The sequence below is a fragment of the Archocentrus centrarchus genome, chromosome 6, assembly GCF_007364275.1.
Source record: "Archocentrus centrarchus isolate MPI-CPG fArcCen1 chromosome 6, fArcCen1, whole genome shotgun sequence".
NCBI lineage: Eukaryota > Metazoa > Chordata > Actinopteri > Cichliformes > Cichlidae > Archocentrus > Archocentrus centrarchus.
The window spans coordinates 28,405,545-28,418,687 of NC_044351.1; the positions used below are offsets into that span (position 1 = coordinate 28,405,545).

General features: G+C 40.5%; 1 protein-coding gene across 1 annotated transcript in view; it reads left to right on the plus strand.

The window, feature by feature from the left end:
* The first annotated feature begins 4,425 nt into the window (after window positions 1-4,425).
* hipk2 (homeodomain interacting protein kinase 2) overlaps window positions 4,426-13,143 on the plus strand; it is a 65,769-nt gene continuing 57,051 nt past the window's right edge. Inside the window, 1 exon segment of the mRNA XM_030731809.1 lies at window positions 4,426-4,758. Coding sequence (XP_030587669.1) covers window positions 4,740-4,758 — 19 coding nt within the window. The 5' untranslated portion in view covers window positions 4,426-4,739.

Sequence of the window (13,143 nt, forward strand, 5' to 3'; positions counted from 1 at the left end):
GTGTTGCATTAATTGCATTATTTCTAGGATGCTCATAGCTGTGATTTTCATTTCCATTGAGCATATCCATGTTAAGTTGGTTCTTATAAATATATAAAAGTTTGTTTGATTGAGTGTGTGTGTGTGTGTGTGTGTGTGTGTGTGTGTGTGTGTGTGTGTGTGTGTGTGTGTGTGTGTGTGTGTGTGTGTGTGTGTGTGTGTGTGTGTGTGTGTCATTTGGAAATAAAATTTCAACCTGAAAAACCATAACTTACGATTCAAGACAATGTTTGCTCTGGAATACTTGCAGACTTTTGGATTTTTTTGTTGCACTCTAAAAAAAATTGCAGTGGGCACGAACCAAACCTGTCACTTCCACACAGTGTGAAGGTAACACAACAGCAGAATGAGAAACATAGTGACACATAAATGCAGTTAAAAACTGCAAATGCAGTTGATGGTAGAGACAAGGGGCAAAAATAAGAGGAGGACAGTTTATGCTGTGTGATTGTTGTGTATGCTTAATAACTCATTAGTATTAGTGTTGGCCTAGAAGCGTGGGGCACTGCTATAGTCACAACAGCAATTTACAATTTTTCTGGATTGCTTACACCCCATACCTGGAGCTATTAACTAACCATTCCAATATCCCAAAACTGTTAAAACAGTTTTCCTTGATTTTACTCATGATTCCTATTTATTTAACATTTTGTGGAAACACTTTACATAAATAACCCTTCATAAACCACTGGCTGCACCATTTAGAACGCAATGCTATTCAGTATCATTAACTCAAGTAATCAGTGCTGGAATTACTGTAACACACAATTCCCCAGGTGGAAACACTAAGAGTTAAGATTGTTAGTACACCAATAAGAACCCTGGGATAGATGAAAGGGCTGTGGTTCACTTCACTTGTTTTGGCACTTTTCCTTTGATGTTGATGTTGCATGTGATGTTAATGAGAATCTCTGCTGTGACCACAGCTGAAGCAGAGCGAGTGGGATTTCACTCATTATGTACTAAAAGTTTTATTTTGCGCTTGAATTTTTTTTTAAAAAAACTCATAAAAACACAAGTACATTGTTTTTTGAATTTTTGAAAATTGGGAATGGGGGAAGGGGGGGCTGCTTGAAGAACTTAGCAATCAAAAGAAGTTGTTGCTTTTATCTACTTTCAGTTGAAACAACAGTCTTCGAGTTTTGATGGTTAACTTCCTTCCTTTTATCAGCCGTAAACCTACATTTATATCAACATGCACCATCAACTTGTGTCTGACCCAAATTGTCCTACATGATGACCCTAGGGCACCGGACATCCATTAATCCAGGCTAATTGCCCCAGACCATCTGTCTGTCTGTGTGTTTGTTCAACAATTCATCGTATATCCATCTGTTAGGCAAAATGTCTTTGATGCCCCTGAATGGATTTACATAAAACTTCAGGACATGATCGCTGCATTACTGTTTTTATGAACTACTAAAACACTAACTCCTAATTCTCACAATCTGCAGACAAACTCTAAATACATTCTGACTCACTAGTGTATTTTGTTGGTTCCAGTAATAAATGGAAACAATCAGAAATTAAGCAGATAAAGAGAAGGAGCAAAATAATTTCAGTAGAAGTTCAAAAGCAGTTGTGACAGACTGTGTTTCTGTACATGCAATCATAACATATATGAGTAAGACATGAGGTATATCTCATACCTTAATTTATCCATGAAAGTGCCCCCATTTCATATTTTTTCCATATAACATAATGTTTATTTGATCCATGCATCTCTATTGGGTTAGAAAATATCGTAAGAGGTGGAAGATTCATTTCTGTTTTTCATTTATATTTTTGCAATTTTTGTAGAATTGCAAATCAGCAACATGAGTTTGGAAAGACTTGTGTTACACATCCCGAGCACTGTGTTTTCCATTTTTGATGCCTTGTGTAATAAATGCTCACTAGTGTTGTTTTTATCCTCTGTGCACGATCTGAAAGAACTGTGTGGTTCTGAGCACAGACAAAACTGTTTTGATGTGTTTGTGTGGTTTGTTGCCAGTGCAGTCAATGTTTTGTGAATTTTTTTTTTTTTTTTTTTTTTTTTTGCGTTTAAAGTTTTGAGAAACGGTGGAAGTGTTCGCGAAATGTAAACTGATTGGTGTACATTGGGTACTATAGCAGCAGTTTAATTACCTGTTTACATTTTGTGCACATTTTTGGACAAAATCTTTCAAATGTTCAAATGTTTCAACCTTTCAAAACAAGTTTATAGAAGTTGCCAGTTTCACATAAAACATGTTCTGCGAAGTGAAAGGTGAAATTGAAGATGTTTCCCAAACTGTTGGGAAATGCCATTTGCCGAGTTACATCCTGTTTCAACTTAGACCAACAGTGAAACCGTTTTGCAATACAAAGCATTTCTGTATTAAATATGTTGCTTGATTTCACATTCTGAATCTTCAAACAAGTGGTTTGAGTAAATTGATTAAATATGTGGCACTGTCTCTTCACACGAAACCATCTGACTCAAATAGCAGCAATATGAAGAGTAAATACAGAAACTCACTGTATCTCTCTAAGATCTCAATAGATTTCTTTGGAAACATAGTCAAAGAGAGGAAGCATAATAGCCATTATATATAATTATAATTAGACTGAAAAGCACAAGGTTGTCAGAGCTGAAATATCATTTATTTGCGCTTACACAATACAGGAATTTATGATTCGATTTGCAGGAAACAGGGGTGTGATTTCTCTCATCTCTGGAGTCTAGGATATTCAAATTTGCCGTGTCCTTGTGGGGTTGTTATAAGGTTCATTTCTAACTGATCAGCATTACAGGCTCTGCAGAACCTGTTGGCTTGTTTATGCTCTACCTGCAATGCAACTATAAAAACGTGTCACACTGTTTTGCTTATTTTCAAAAAAAAAAAAGCGCACTAGGTATAATCACACTTTACCACACTGTAAGACTGTTTAGCAATAGCTGAGGACTTCTACATTTTGTAGGCATACTTATGTATTTTATACCATCATGTCCTGCATATTCTTAAACATTTCATAGCGCAAACGTGTGTACGTAAAGTATACTCTTGGAATTAAGGATTTACCAGTGTAGGTCATTTTAGTGGTTGAAGTATCATGAATAGACAATGCACTGCTGATGAGAGAGCTGCATTACACAGGAAATATAGGTTGCACATCTCCTGGGGCTCAAAGACATAATTTTTATGCCTGCTTTGCTGACATAAAGGATAACATAAGGATAACTTAGACATGCAGGGGTCAACTCTACATATATGATGTGCGTGCATGCTGCAGGATCTGTGAACCTTATAATAAATGAGTAATTGCATAACTCGTTGCAAAGCTGTAAGACTTAGGACAAGCACAGTATCTGCTGAACACAGCTCATCCGGGATAGGTGAGATGATGACTGATTAACTATAGTTATATAATATTTGTAGATAGTTTTATTAAACTGTGCTTCTACAATAGTGGATCAGGACACTCAGCACTTTAATGCACTTTAAATTATTTTCGGGTGCAGCCTACTCTGTTAGGATGAAACTGCTTAACTCTGTGCACGACTGTGTTAACAATCGCCCAGATGTCTAAATGGACAGGCTTAATTTAGATGTTGGTGCGCATATTGCTGTGAGTGCAGGATCGCTGGTAAATGACAGATTACTCACATTTGTGTGAGCCCCTGTAATCCGATTCCAGTTTATTCTGTGCAAATCTCATGTCGTCATACTGTAGCCTACAGTGGGAGCGCTTCGGCTTCACGCAGGCATGACCAAACACACACAGAATCATTCAACCCATATGCACTTTGCACGGCTCTGAATAATGGCAACAAAGCCTCGAGTCACCTTATATCTTAATATCATCAGCAATTACTATTTTATATGCTTAATAGAAAATACGTCCATACGTCCATTAGTTAGCAGTTAGCACTGCTTATCTAAAAAAAAAAATAATAATAATAATTTCAGTGTAGGCTTTAAAAATTCATCTCAAAATATAGAAAACGTTGTTGATTTCTCTTTCAGACTTCAGCTCAGCAATATTTTCTTTCATTAGAATGGTGTTATCATCTTCATCAGCTTCATGAACTTCTTTTAAAGCTCAAAGACCTGAATCTGAATGCAAATTTCAATACATATGTAAATAATAATTTCAACACATATGTAAATAATAACAGGGGAGTTTTTGTTATTAGTGTTTTTATACACCCAAAGTTTGTGTTATGGAGCCCAGAGAGGAGAGAGAGAGAGAGAGAGAGAGAGAGGCGAGGAGAGAGAGAGAGAGAGGAGAGAGAGAGAGAGAGGAGAGAGAGAGAGAGAGAGAGAGAGCCCCTGTTTTCCTCCATCGATTCGATCGTCAGTCGACTCGCTCACTGTACACCAAACTCGCTGCGCTCTGACCACTGCAACTTTTGCAGAGACTCCACACTCACAGACATGTCGCACAATAGCTGAAGTAAACCTGTCATCGTGGCTCATCATTGAGCCTACAGAAACACACGCAGGTGGGATCTGAATTGTACAGCCTTTCCTCTGCCGCTTGCCTCGCATCGGACCCTAGGTTTGAAAACGCCTGGATATGAATTATGAGTATTTTCCTCACTAATGAACTGGATCAGTAATGCAGGAGACCGCGTCGACCCTCTCATCAGCATTTCAAGATGGCAGATTTTTATTGAGTTTTGAACAGAAATCTCGCTTTATTTTTTGCCATGAATAACAGAAATCCTTGCACCGATGGCCCCTGTATACGAAGGTAAGGTGGTTTAGAAAATGTGCTGTTTTTTTCCCCCCTTTCTGTGCCGCTGTGTACTGTATCAATTGTGATACAACTGAATTGCGGTTCATACGTAGGGGAGAAGATGCGTTGCAACCTCTCTCATTTTGCCAAAATCATGAAACCTATATTAACATATTTCCTAAACCCAACACATTTGGGCTGTTAAATCCCCGGCAGCTTTGTGCTTCAGTGCTTTTTACCATAGTTAAAAGAATATTAGTTACATTGGGGTGCCAGTCTGAGCTGTGTCCGATAAAATAGAGCTGATGAGGTTACAAACCTCCAGAATAAGGTCAAATATAAGCATGTGTTTAACACATATACAGCATTTACCCGTATCCATACACTTGTAAATGTATTTGTCCTCGGGTTTGTTCCTGGTAGAAATTTTAGCTTTGCTTGAAGAGGGAGAGGGAATGAAAGAAGGTCGGAGACCGATCGGTCCCAGTTTCGCCTGCATTCATTCTTCTGTCTCCAGTTTTTCCACATCAGTTTAAAAAACTAGGCTATCTGACTTTTAACGCTTCACCAGCCTCGGTGCATTGATTCACATGTTTATTTGTGTTCCGGAAACGATATGCAACCTTAAGAACAGCATATTCGCTATCGCTGCAGCATTGTGGCTGTGACTAATCCAATTGAGAGAATACTACCCCGTACGCTTCTCAAAATTATTTGCTGTCATGCATTTTATTATTATTATTATTATTATTCTAAGAGAACAATACACACACAAACGCAGTGATTGTTGATTGCAATGTCGTTGCAAGGTGGGCTAGCAAAGCCTTTAAATGTAAAACAATGCAAGCGGCCCATTATAATCCGCGCATGCAAAATCTGGGTCTGCGAATGGTCCAACTGCTACACAAATAGTACCTAAAGGTTAAATAACGTGGTAAAGCTGCGGTAACAGGGCAGTGGAAATTTGATGTTATGTGACTTAATTCATTACTAGTTACATATCGGTCAGAAGTAGGCAACTGCAGCGATGCTCAACTGATATACAACAGGACAGAAAATCCTCAGCAGTAAAGGAGGGGGGGGAGCTATACATGCTGATCAGGTGCTTATACAAACTGAGTAGTAGCAGAGGCAAATGATGAGCCTCGGTGTTTCTCATATTTAGTTTGTAGCAGCCTCATGTTTGCCTATCTTCGTGTCCGCTCTATAGTCCCTCTGCTGGCATTAAAGGGAACCCCTGATTTTCAGTTCAAAAATCACCATTGAGGAAAAGAACTGTTAAAAGTAACACTTTTAGCGCACTTTAAAGTGACATTAGAAAACTATCGTAAGCAAAACTGAGTCTTAATAGGGATATTTGGGTTACATGATAGCTTACTCGGGGATATACGGCAATAAGGTGGCTACAAACTCTGGCCTGTGTGCTGTTATGTCCCTATAGCAATATTGTAGCGATTTTCCATTAGGGGTGTTGAAGCTTAGAGGCATAGCCTGAGACTCTGATGCTTCAACATGAAAAGGAAAGTTGAAATGAGACTCCTATGCAAAAGGTAATTAGTGTAAATTACATTCCCTGGCTTTTCCCTTCACCACAGAGGGTAGGAGAAGAGAAGAAAAAGAGGCAGCAAGGGGAATTAATTACCTTGCCTGTCCTCCTCAGTGTTGGGGAAGGCTGTTATGAGAAGTCATAGAAATGACCAAAGTCTCCGGTGGAAAATAGGTTTTCTTGGGGGGGGGCTTCACATAGAAAAAGATTGGCTATTGTGATAATTATTCCCCCTTGTATACAGAGCAGCTAATAATTTAAATCTATGTGATTGACTACTTCCTGGGATTGTTTAAAGTGGAGCTTGCTGAGGAAAAACCCATTTGCTTTTGTTTGCTGATCTCATATTCATAACCACTTATGAGAAGCTGTTTGTTTAAAGAAGGCTGAGATTTTCAGGACTGACAGTGGGCATTGTGCTAGTGTCAATTTGTGTTATTTTGCTCTAGGCTCTTTTTTTTTTTTTTTACATGTTTATCTTTGGTCCTTCATGGCCCAGACAGAAGGCCATCAGACAGACCTGCTGGCAGAACAGGTAGTGGTGTGATCACCCTGGGAGCCTGGTCTCAAAACCCAAACTGACACCTTGATGGATGTCTGATGAGCAGAGCAGGTCCAGCAGCCCCCAGCTGTGGAAAAGCCAATATTCAGACACTGCCAAACATGCCTGCCTTGGCTAGATATTGGTTTTGCGGTGTGCTCATGCATGCATGTGCATATGTCTCTATCTGTCTGTGAGTCTCTACACAATCACCCATCACCCATTTGTAGGGCAGGACTGCAAGAGGATTAGACAGCTGCAGAACTGGGGACCAGGCAGGAAAACAACTTCATTTGCAGATCTGCCTTTTACAGGTCAAACAGTACAATTCCAGAGTGGATTCATTCATTCCCGCCTGGAAAAATGGACAGAGTATGACTCAGAAGCCGATGATGATCGCGGTGGTGGTGACAGGCGGTGTAGCATCACAGGCAGATTAATGTTTTATCCATCTGCACAGCCATTATGTGTTAATGTGACTTTGAATTACCTTGAGGTTTCCTGGTATGGGGAATGTACCCTGCCCTCACTGAGGGGAAGTTACTCCACTGAGGACAGAGAAAAAAAAGACAGAAAGACAGAGAGAGCAAGAGTTTCTCAGAAACTGTCCGCAACCCTGCCTGTCTCCCTCCCTTTTCCCCTCACTCTTGTTTGGAGCTGCTTGATTGATATCTTCCTCACAGACCATGACCCAGGCTTAGACTCCAAGGTTGCAGTTTTTTAAACTTGGATTAGAATTGCAGGAAGAACCCCATGTGGCCCTTTGGGGCCACTTGCAGTGCCACACCCCATGGTAGCATTGGGGCAACCAATGGAGAGTCTCTCATCCTGATTGTTATGACAAGCAGGGTGGTGTGTTTAGCTGCTCAGTGTCCATTGTGAAGAAACAGTCAGGTTTGGAGAGGGAACATAACTAAACAGTTAATAAGTAATGGGGTTAAAAAAGCACGCATGAAAAAAGTTTCAGAACTGCAAATCCTTGTAGGTAGCATTGTGACTGTTTATATCTCTTTTTCCCACTTTTATTCAGTGGCCATTTTGATCTTTTTGTTGACCTGAGTCCTCACCTTATGACTTGTTTGAAATATGATTTGTTCAGAAGGGGCTATGAAAATGGATAAGCTGTCTGCACGAGTATTGCTCTCTGCATTATTCAGAGTTTCCTATCGCAGAAGAAAGTGAAATCCAGTGTTTGGGGATTCTTTGCGCTATTGATTTGTTAAAGCATTTAGTAGAAGAAGCAGAGGCTTTGGAGGGAGGTAGAATGTGAGTTTTATATGAAGACAGGGGGGGCTATGCAAGCTCTCTGATGTTCTGAAATAGTCCACAGGTGTGCTCCGAGAGTCTTGGAAACAGATGGGTGTGCGGTAGGGTTGGGGGAGCGGTGGTTGAGGCAGAGCTGAAATGACAGGTTAGTAGAGGCCAGTCTGACACAGGAGACTAAGCCTTCAATATGAGCAGGCTATTTCAACAGGCTCAAGTTTTCATATACTGTTTTCAGCAAATTTCTCAGGAGTAGAACTGCCTCCAAGACTCTAGTACATCATTCTTCTGCCTCTTTTCTTGTGCAAGGAAGAATTTTTACTGCAATGGAATGGAACTTTGCATTTCTCACATCTTCTCAGCCAGTACTGTTTTAGTGCCTCTGCCATATGGTTCAGACCTCAGAAACAACTGCGGTCCTTGAACTGGGAGACCACATCAGTTGCTGACATTAGTTAGTTTTTATCAAAGAGGAAGAGGGAGATGGGCTGCCATGGAGCCTTAACCCTGTTGACTGCTTACACAAGGCATTTTCCTGTTGGTTGTCATGCATGTGTGAAAGCACTTTTTCTCAACCCCCTGCACTTTTGTTTCACATTGTGTCTGGTGTCAGCTTGTTTAAAACAGCTGCCTCTGGCGCTGACTAAAACTGTAATGACTCCAGGCTCTGTCAGGGAGGAGACTGATTCAACTAGCATCTTTAAGCTGGACTTTTATATGGATTTATGTTGCAAGAGTGACATATTTGCATTAATAATTTTGAAAACCTACTCTGAAAATATGGTGGAAACATTCAAACTTATAATATGATATAAGTTTGAATGTTGCAGATCTTTTATCTTTCTGTAGTTTGTTTTCTAAGTGGTTTTGCTTATTGGATATATTATGTAGCTTTAAGTGGGCTTTGCTTAAATATGTTCACATCTTTATAATATAAGGTCAGCATCTAAGAAAAATCTATTTTTGATTTAAACAGCTGCTCTTGCTACTGTAATATGTCACTGTCTGTTAAAAAAAAAGCACGATGCTGAGGGTCTCTGCACCTTGTAACACATCTATTGCTTTAATCGTCTATGAGAGCTACGGTTCAAACAAAGGTTAGCATTTTACTACTTCTCAGCACAGCACAGAGTGAATCAGGCATTTTGTTAACTTGGGTCTATTAAACAGTAACTACAAAGAGATTCCTACAAAATAAAAAACACTTTAAATGTTTAAAAGCATGTCTAATACTTTTTCAGTATGTGAAAAATATTGCACAGTGCAGCATAAGAATGACCTGCACTTTGCTCACACAAAATATATTGCATGCTCACTTTGTAATCTCTCATCATCCACAGATGACCCCCTCCAGTTCCCACCCTGCAGTTCCCTGCCCCACCCCCACATCTATCTCTTATCTGTCCTTCCATCCCGCTCTGTTTGTTGATAAGCCGAGATGCCATTGGCCAGCACACATGGTACCCATGTGACACTTCAGCAACAGCCTGATGGCCAGATTGGAAGCCCCGTTGTATGTGTGTAATTGGAGGCTGCTTTGAGAAGAGGTCTGGCTACTGTAGCCTTTTTGTTCTTCCTAACCCTAACCCCCACCCAGAAGCTCACGAGACTCCCCCATTGCTTCCCACCTCACTCAGTCTCCCCGTCAGCCTATCAGTAGCCCCCAGAACCAAGCCACCACCTTGTTTTGGTGCACAATGTCACAGGTCTTAATCATATTGTTTGTGATAATGCACCCCCCCACCCCCACATGCATAACTGACATTGTACTCTCTGGAAGAGAGCTGCCAGTGCTGGCAGTATTTATCACTAGCCCATTTGGCTGTTCATCTTGATTCATCACAGTGCACATGCACATATGATGAAACAAACAAAAAAAAAAAAAAAAAAAGTTCTGCAAAGCATGTGTTGCAAAGGCAACAGATGATGTACGGCGCTACAGTTGGATGGTGAGGACAGCTACAGTACCACATTCACAGCCACTTCATTTAAACAAAAGATCCTAACTGTCTCTTCATATTATGTGAAGCGCAGAGTGAAAAATGGTTTGCAGTTTTTAATCAAGCCTTTCATAACTTCCACATTTTTCTCCTCTTCTGAGGGAAAGAGGCATGGTGGGCGGATGAGGATAAGTGAGAGTGGGGACTGTTTACAGACAGATATTAAAACGAGCATAGAAGTACTGAATTAAACAGTAAGATTAGGGCAATGAGGTTAAGGTTTTGAGGGTGTATGCACCTGTATTCTTTGACATAGCTATAGGCTCTTCCATGTGCGGTCAGCCAACATGGACTTAGTGCCGCTGCCAGCCCCATCTACACTCCTGGCTCTGGCCCCTCTCAGTCATGGAAGGGAAGTGGAGCGATGGGCGGCTGCTGGCGGCCCCTTCACAGATGGCTGCAGGTACAGCGCTACGCTTGGCTGATAACCAAAGGACTTCAAAGCTCAGACGAGTGCTCAAGCCCATTTCTGTCCAAAGCCAGGAGGCAAAAGGCACAGAGTAGTGAAAGGAGACAGCAATAGACAAGGACTCGGGTAGTCAAAAGAGTCAACAGGCATAGAAATGAGCAGCTTTAGCCTTTTCCTCTTTTGCTCTTATGTTCATCCTTACATATAGTCATTCTCCACTTATTCAATCAGTATAATCTTATCATATTTTTCTGTTTCTCTGCTTGCTGCGTGTTTGTCATTATTCTGTTACCATGAAAGCAGCTATGATGACACATCCTCACATTATCTAGAAATGGAAATAAAAATAGGATGGCCATTGTTATAGACAGGCACCACTTCCTTTCAAGTTCTTTTTTTCTCATATTTTGTTCAGATTGGGATTCTCTCAGGATAGTTGTATTCCCTGTGGAAAATCATTCTCAATAAATAGTAAACTAAGAGGTTATACATCAAAAAGTGCATGAGGTAAAATGATGAAATGTGTTGATAGAACTCTTTCAGAGTTTAAATTTTTGTGTGAGGAAATGCAGCAAAAATGGCCACTGCATCTATTTAATATTCACATATGTTGAGAAAATGATCTCTTTGTTGTTGCTAAAGGCTGGAGACTGAGTCTTTATGAGCTTTTAAGGGATAATGTGGAGAGGGAGCGATGTTAAAAAGTCACTGATTCAATTAGACATTCCAGTGGCTCCTCTAATAACGCTCCAGCTGACATGAGAAGAAGCTGAATGTCCCAACTGTAAGAAATATGCCTCCATATTTGCAGTGCCACTCCATCTGAAAACATTCAGATGCAACATAAGTGAATGATTAAAGTTATTTAACGGCAGACTGAGGCTTTATTTTTTTATTGAAAGACTGTAATATTTCTGATCTTTTAAAAAAATTAAGGTAATGGTTTTTACCTTAAGTTTTCTATAAGAAGTGTATTTTTAACCATTTTATTTATTTCAGAAGAGTTATAGCAGAAGCGTACACTGTGAAGCTGAAAAAGCTCTGCAAATAAATCTTCTGTTTCTTACATGAGGTTTATTAAAATTTTGAACACTGGTTTATGGTAAACATGAATAAACTGAGTTCAGGAATCGTAGTACATTTTTGGATCACTGTGCTGCTGTATATAAAAGAGGCTGCACACCTTTTAGATTCACTCCTCACTTCAAAGCCTCAGGCACATTATGGCCAGCCAGCAGCTCTGCCTGGCAGCCCTTTGAACTGACCCCTGTATTCAGTCTGAGAGACAGAGATGGAAAGGGGAAAAGGCATAGAAATGGAGAGTGACAGAGATTGGAGAGGTATGGGAGCATTGTGAGGAGGGAGGTAATGGAGCTGAAGCCGAGAGATGAATACCTTCTTCTGGGGGACCCATGAGCCTAAGCGGCACAGCCAGAAGTTGGGGGGTGCAGGGGGTGGAAGGGAGAGATGGTTGTGGTTACTTTGGGTTGGTGGATTCTCAGTGAGGGAGTTTGGAGGAGGTGTCGGTGTGGGTCATGGATTTTACCCTTTGTCTCATTTAATCTGCATCCTACATCTGGGATCAGTGTAGTCCAGTGAGGCATCTGCCTCTACAGCTCCCCTGACGGAGCCCAGCAGCTGCTAACACACACACACCAACTTGTTTGCAACACTCCAGCACTTTTAGAGAAGCTGGCCCAGAAAAAAGGCCAAAAGTTGACCTTTAGCTATGAGGACCTGCTCTGTTTCCCCCACTGCTCCACAACAGCCGAGTCCAGGCCAGTTATTTCTACCTCATTAGGCTTCAGTGAGACAAAGACAGAGTGCGAGTTTGCCATTCGCAAACATTTAAATGTAAAGACACTGGGGGATAAACATGGCAGCATTAAATGATATCCTTCTCAGTGGCATGAACCTCTTTCAGTTCTTTTAAGACTTTCAACAGTCTGGATCAAAATGATTTGCATTTCTTTTTCTTGCAAAGCATCTTACACTTTGACTAAGCATTATTTACTAACTTCCCACAACCTCTCTTTTCCATCTGTTAAAATCCTTCTCAGGTACACAAAACTCAGTTTAGAAATATCACAGAAAAGCACAGAAACAGACCCAGACAGGCAAACTGTTGCAGTACTTAATGTCATGTGCTTTATTTAGTTTGCTGTAATGTGTAGAATAGTAAAACACAACTCTGATTTTCCTTTTGAAGGTGTTACCATTTATGCAAGCCAATTCAAATATGTGATTCCCATACACGCACATTCACTTGTTAAACTGATGGTCAGAATAGTCATTTCCTGTCTGGTTTTGGCTGCTATTTGTGACTCTGAGGACACTGTAAATATAACCAGCTAAAGCCATGATTTTCACACTGAATCAGACGCAGTGGGCTGACTTGGCTAGCAATATTTATTACCTCAGCTCTGTGGCCAGAAGGACTCAACCAGCCATGTTTACGACACACTGTCAGTTGGATTAAGGACACATATGCCTTGCTAAATTGGTATGAGAGCACGTGTCTGTGTGTGTGCTATAATCTTTTAAAAGCTGTTTGAATATATTGGGTGCAGGGACTCACTTTATCACAGAAGAGATAGAATAAGAGAAGCAACACTAGGAGTGATGTTTTGAAAAGAAGATG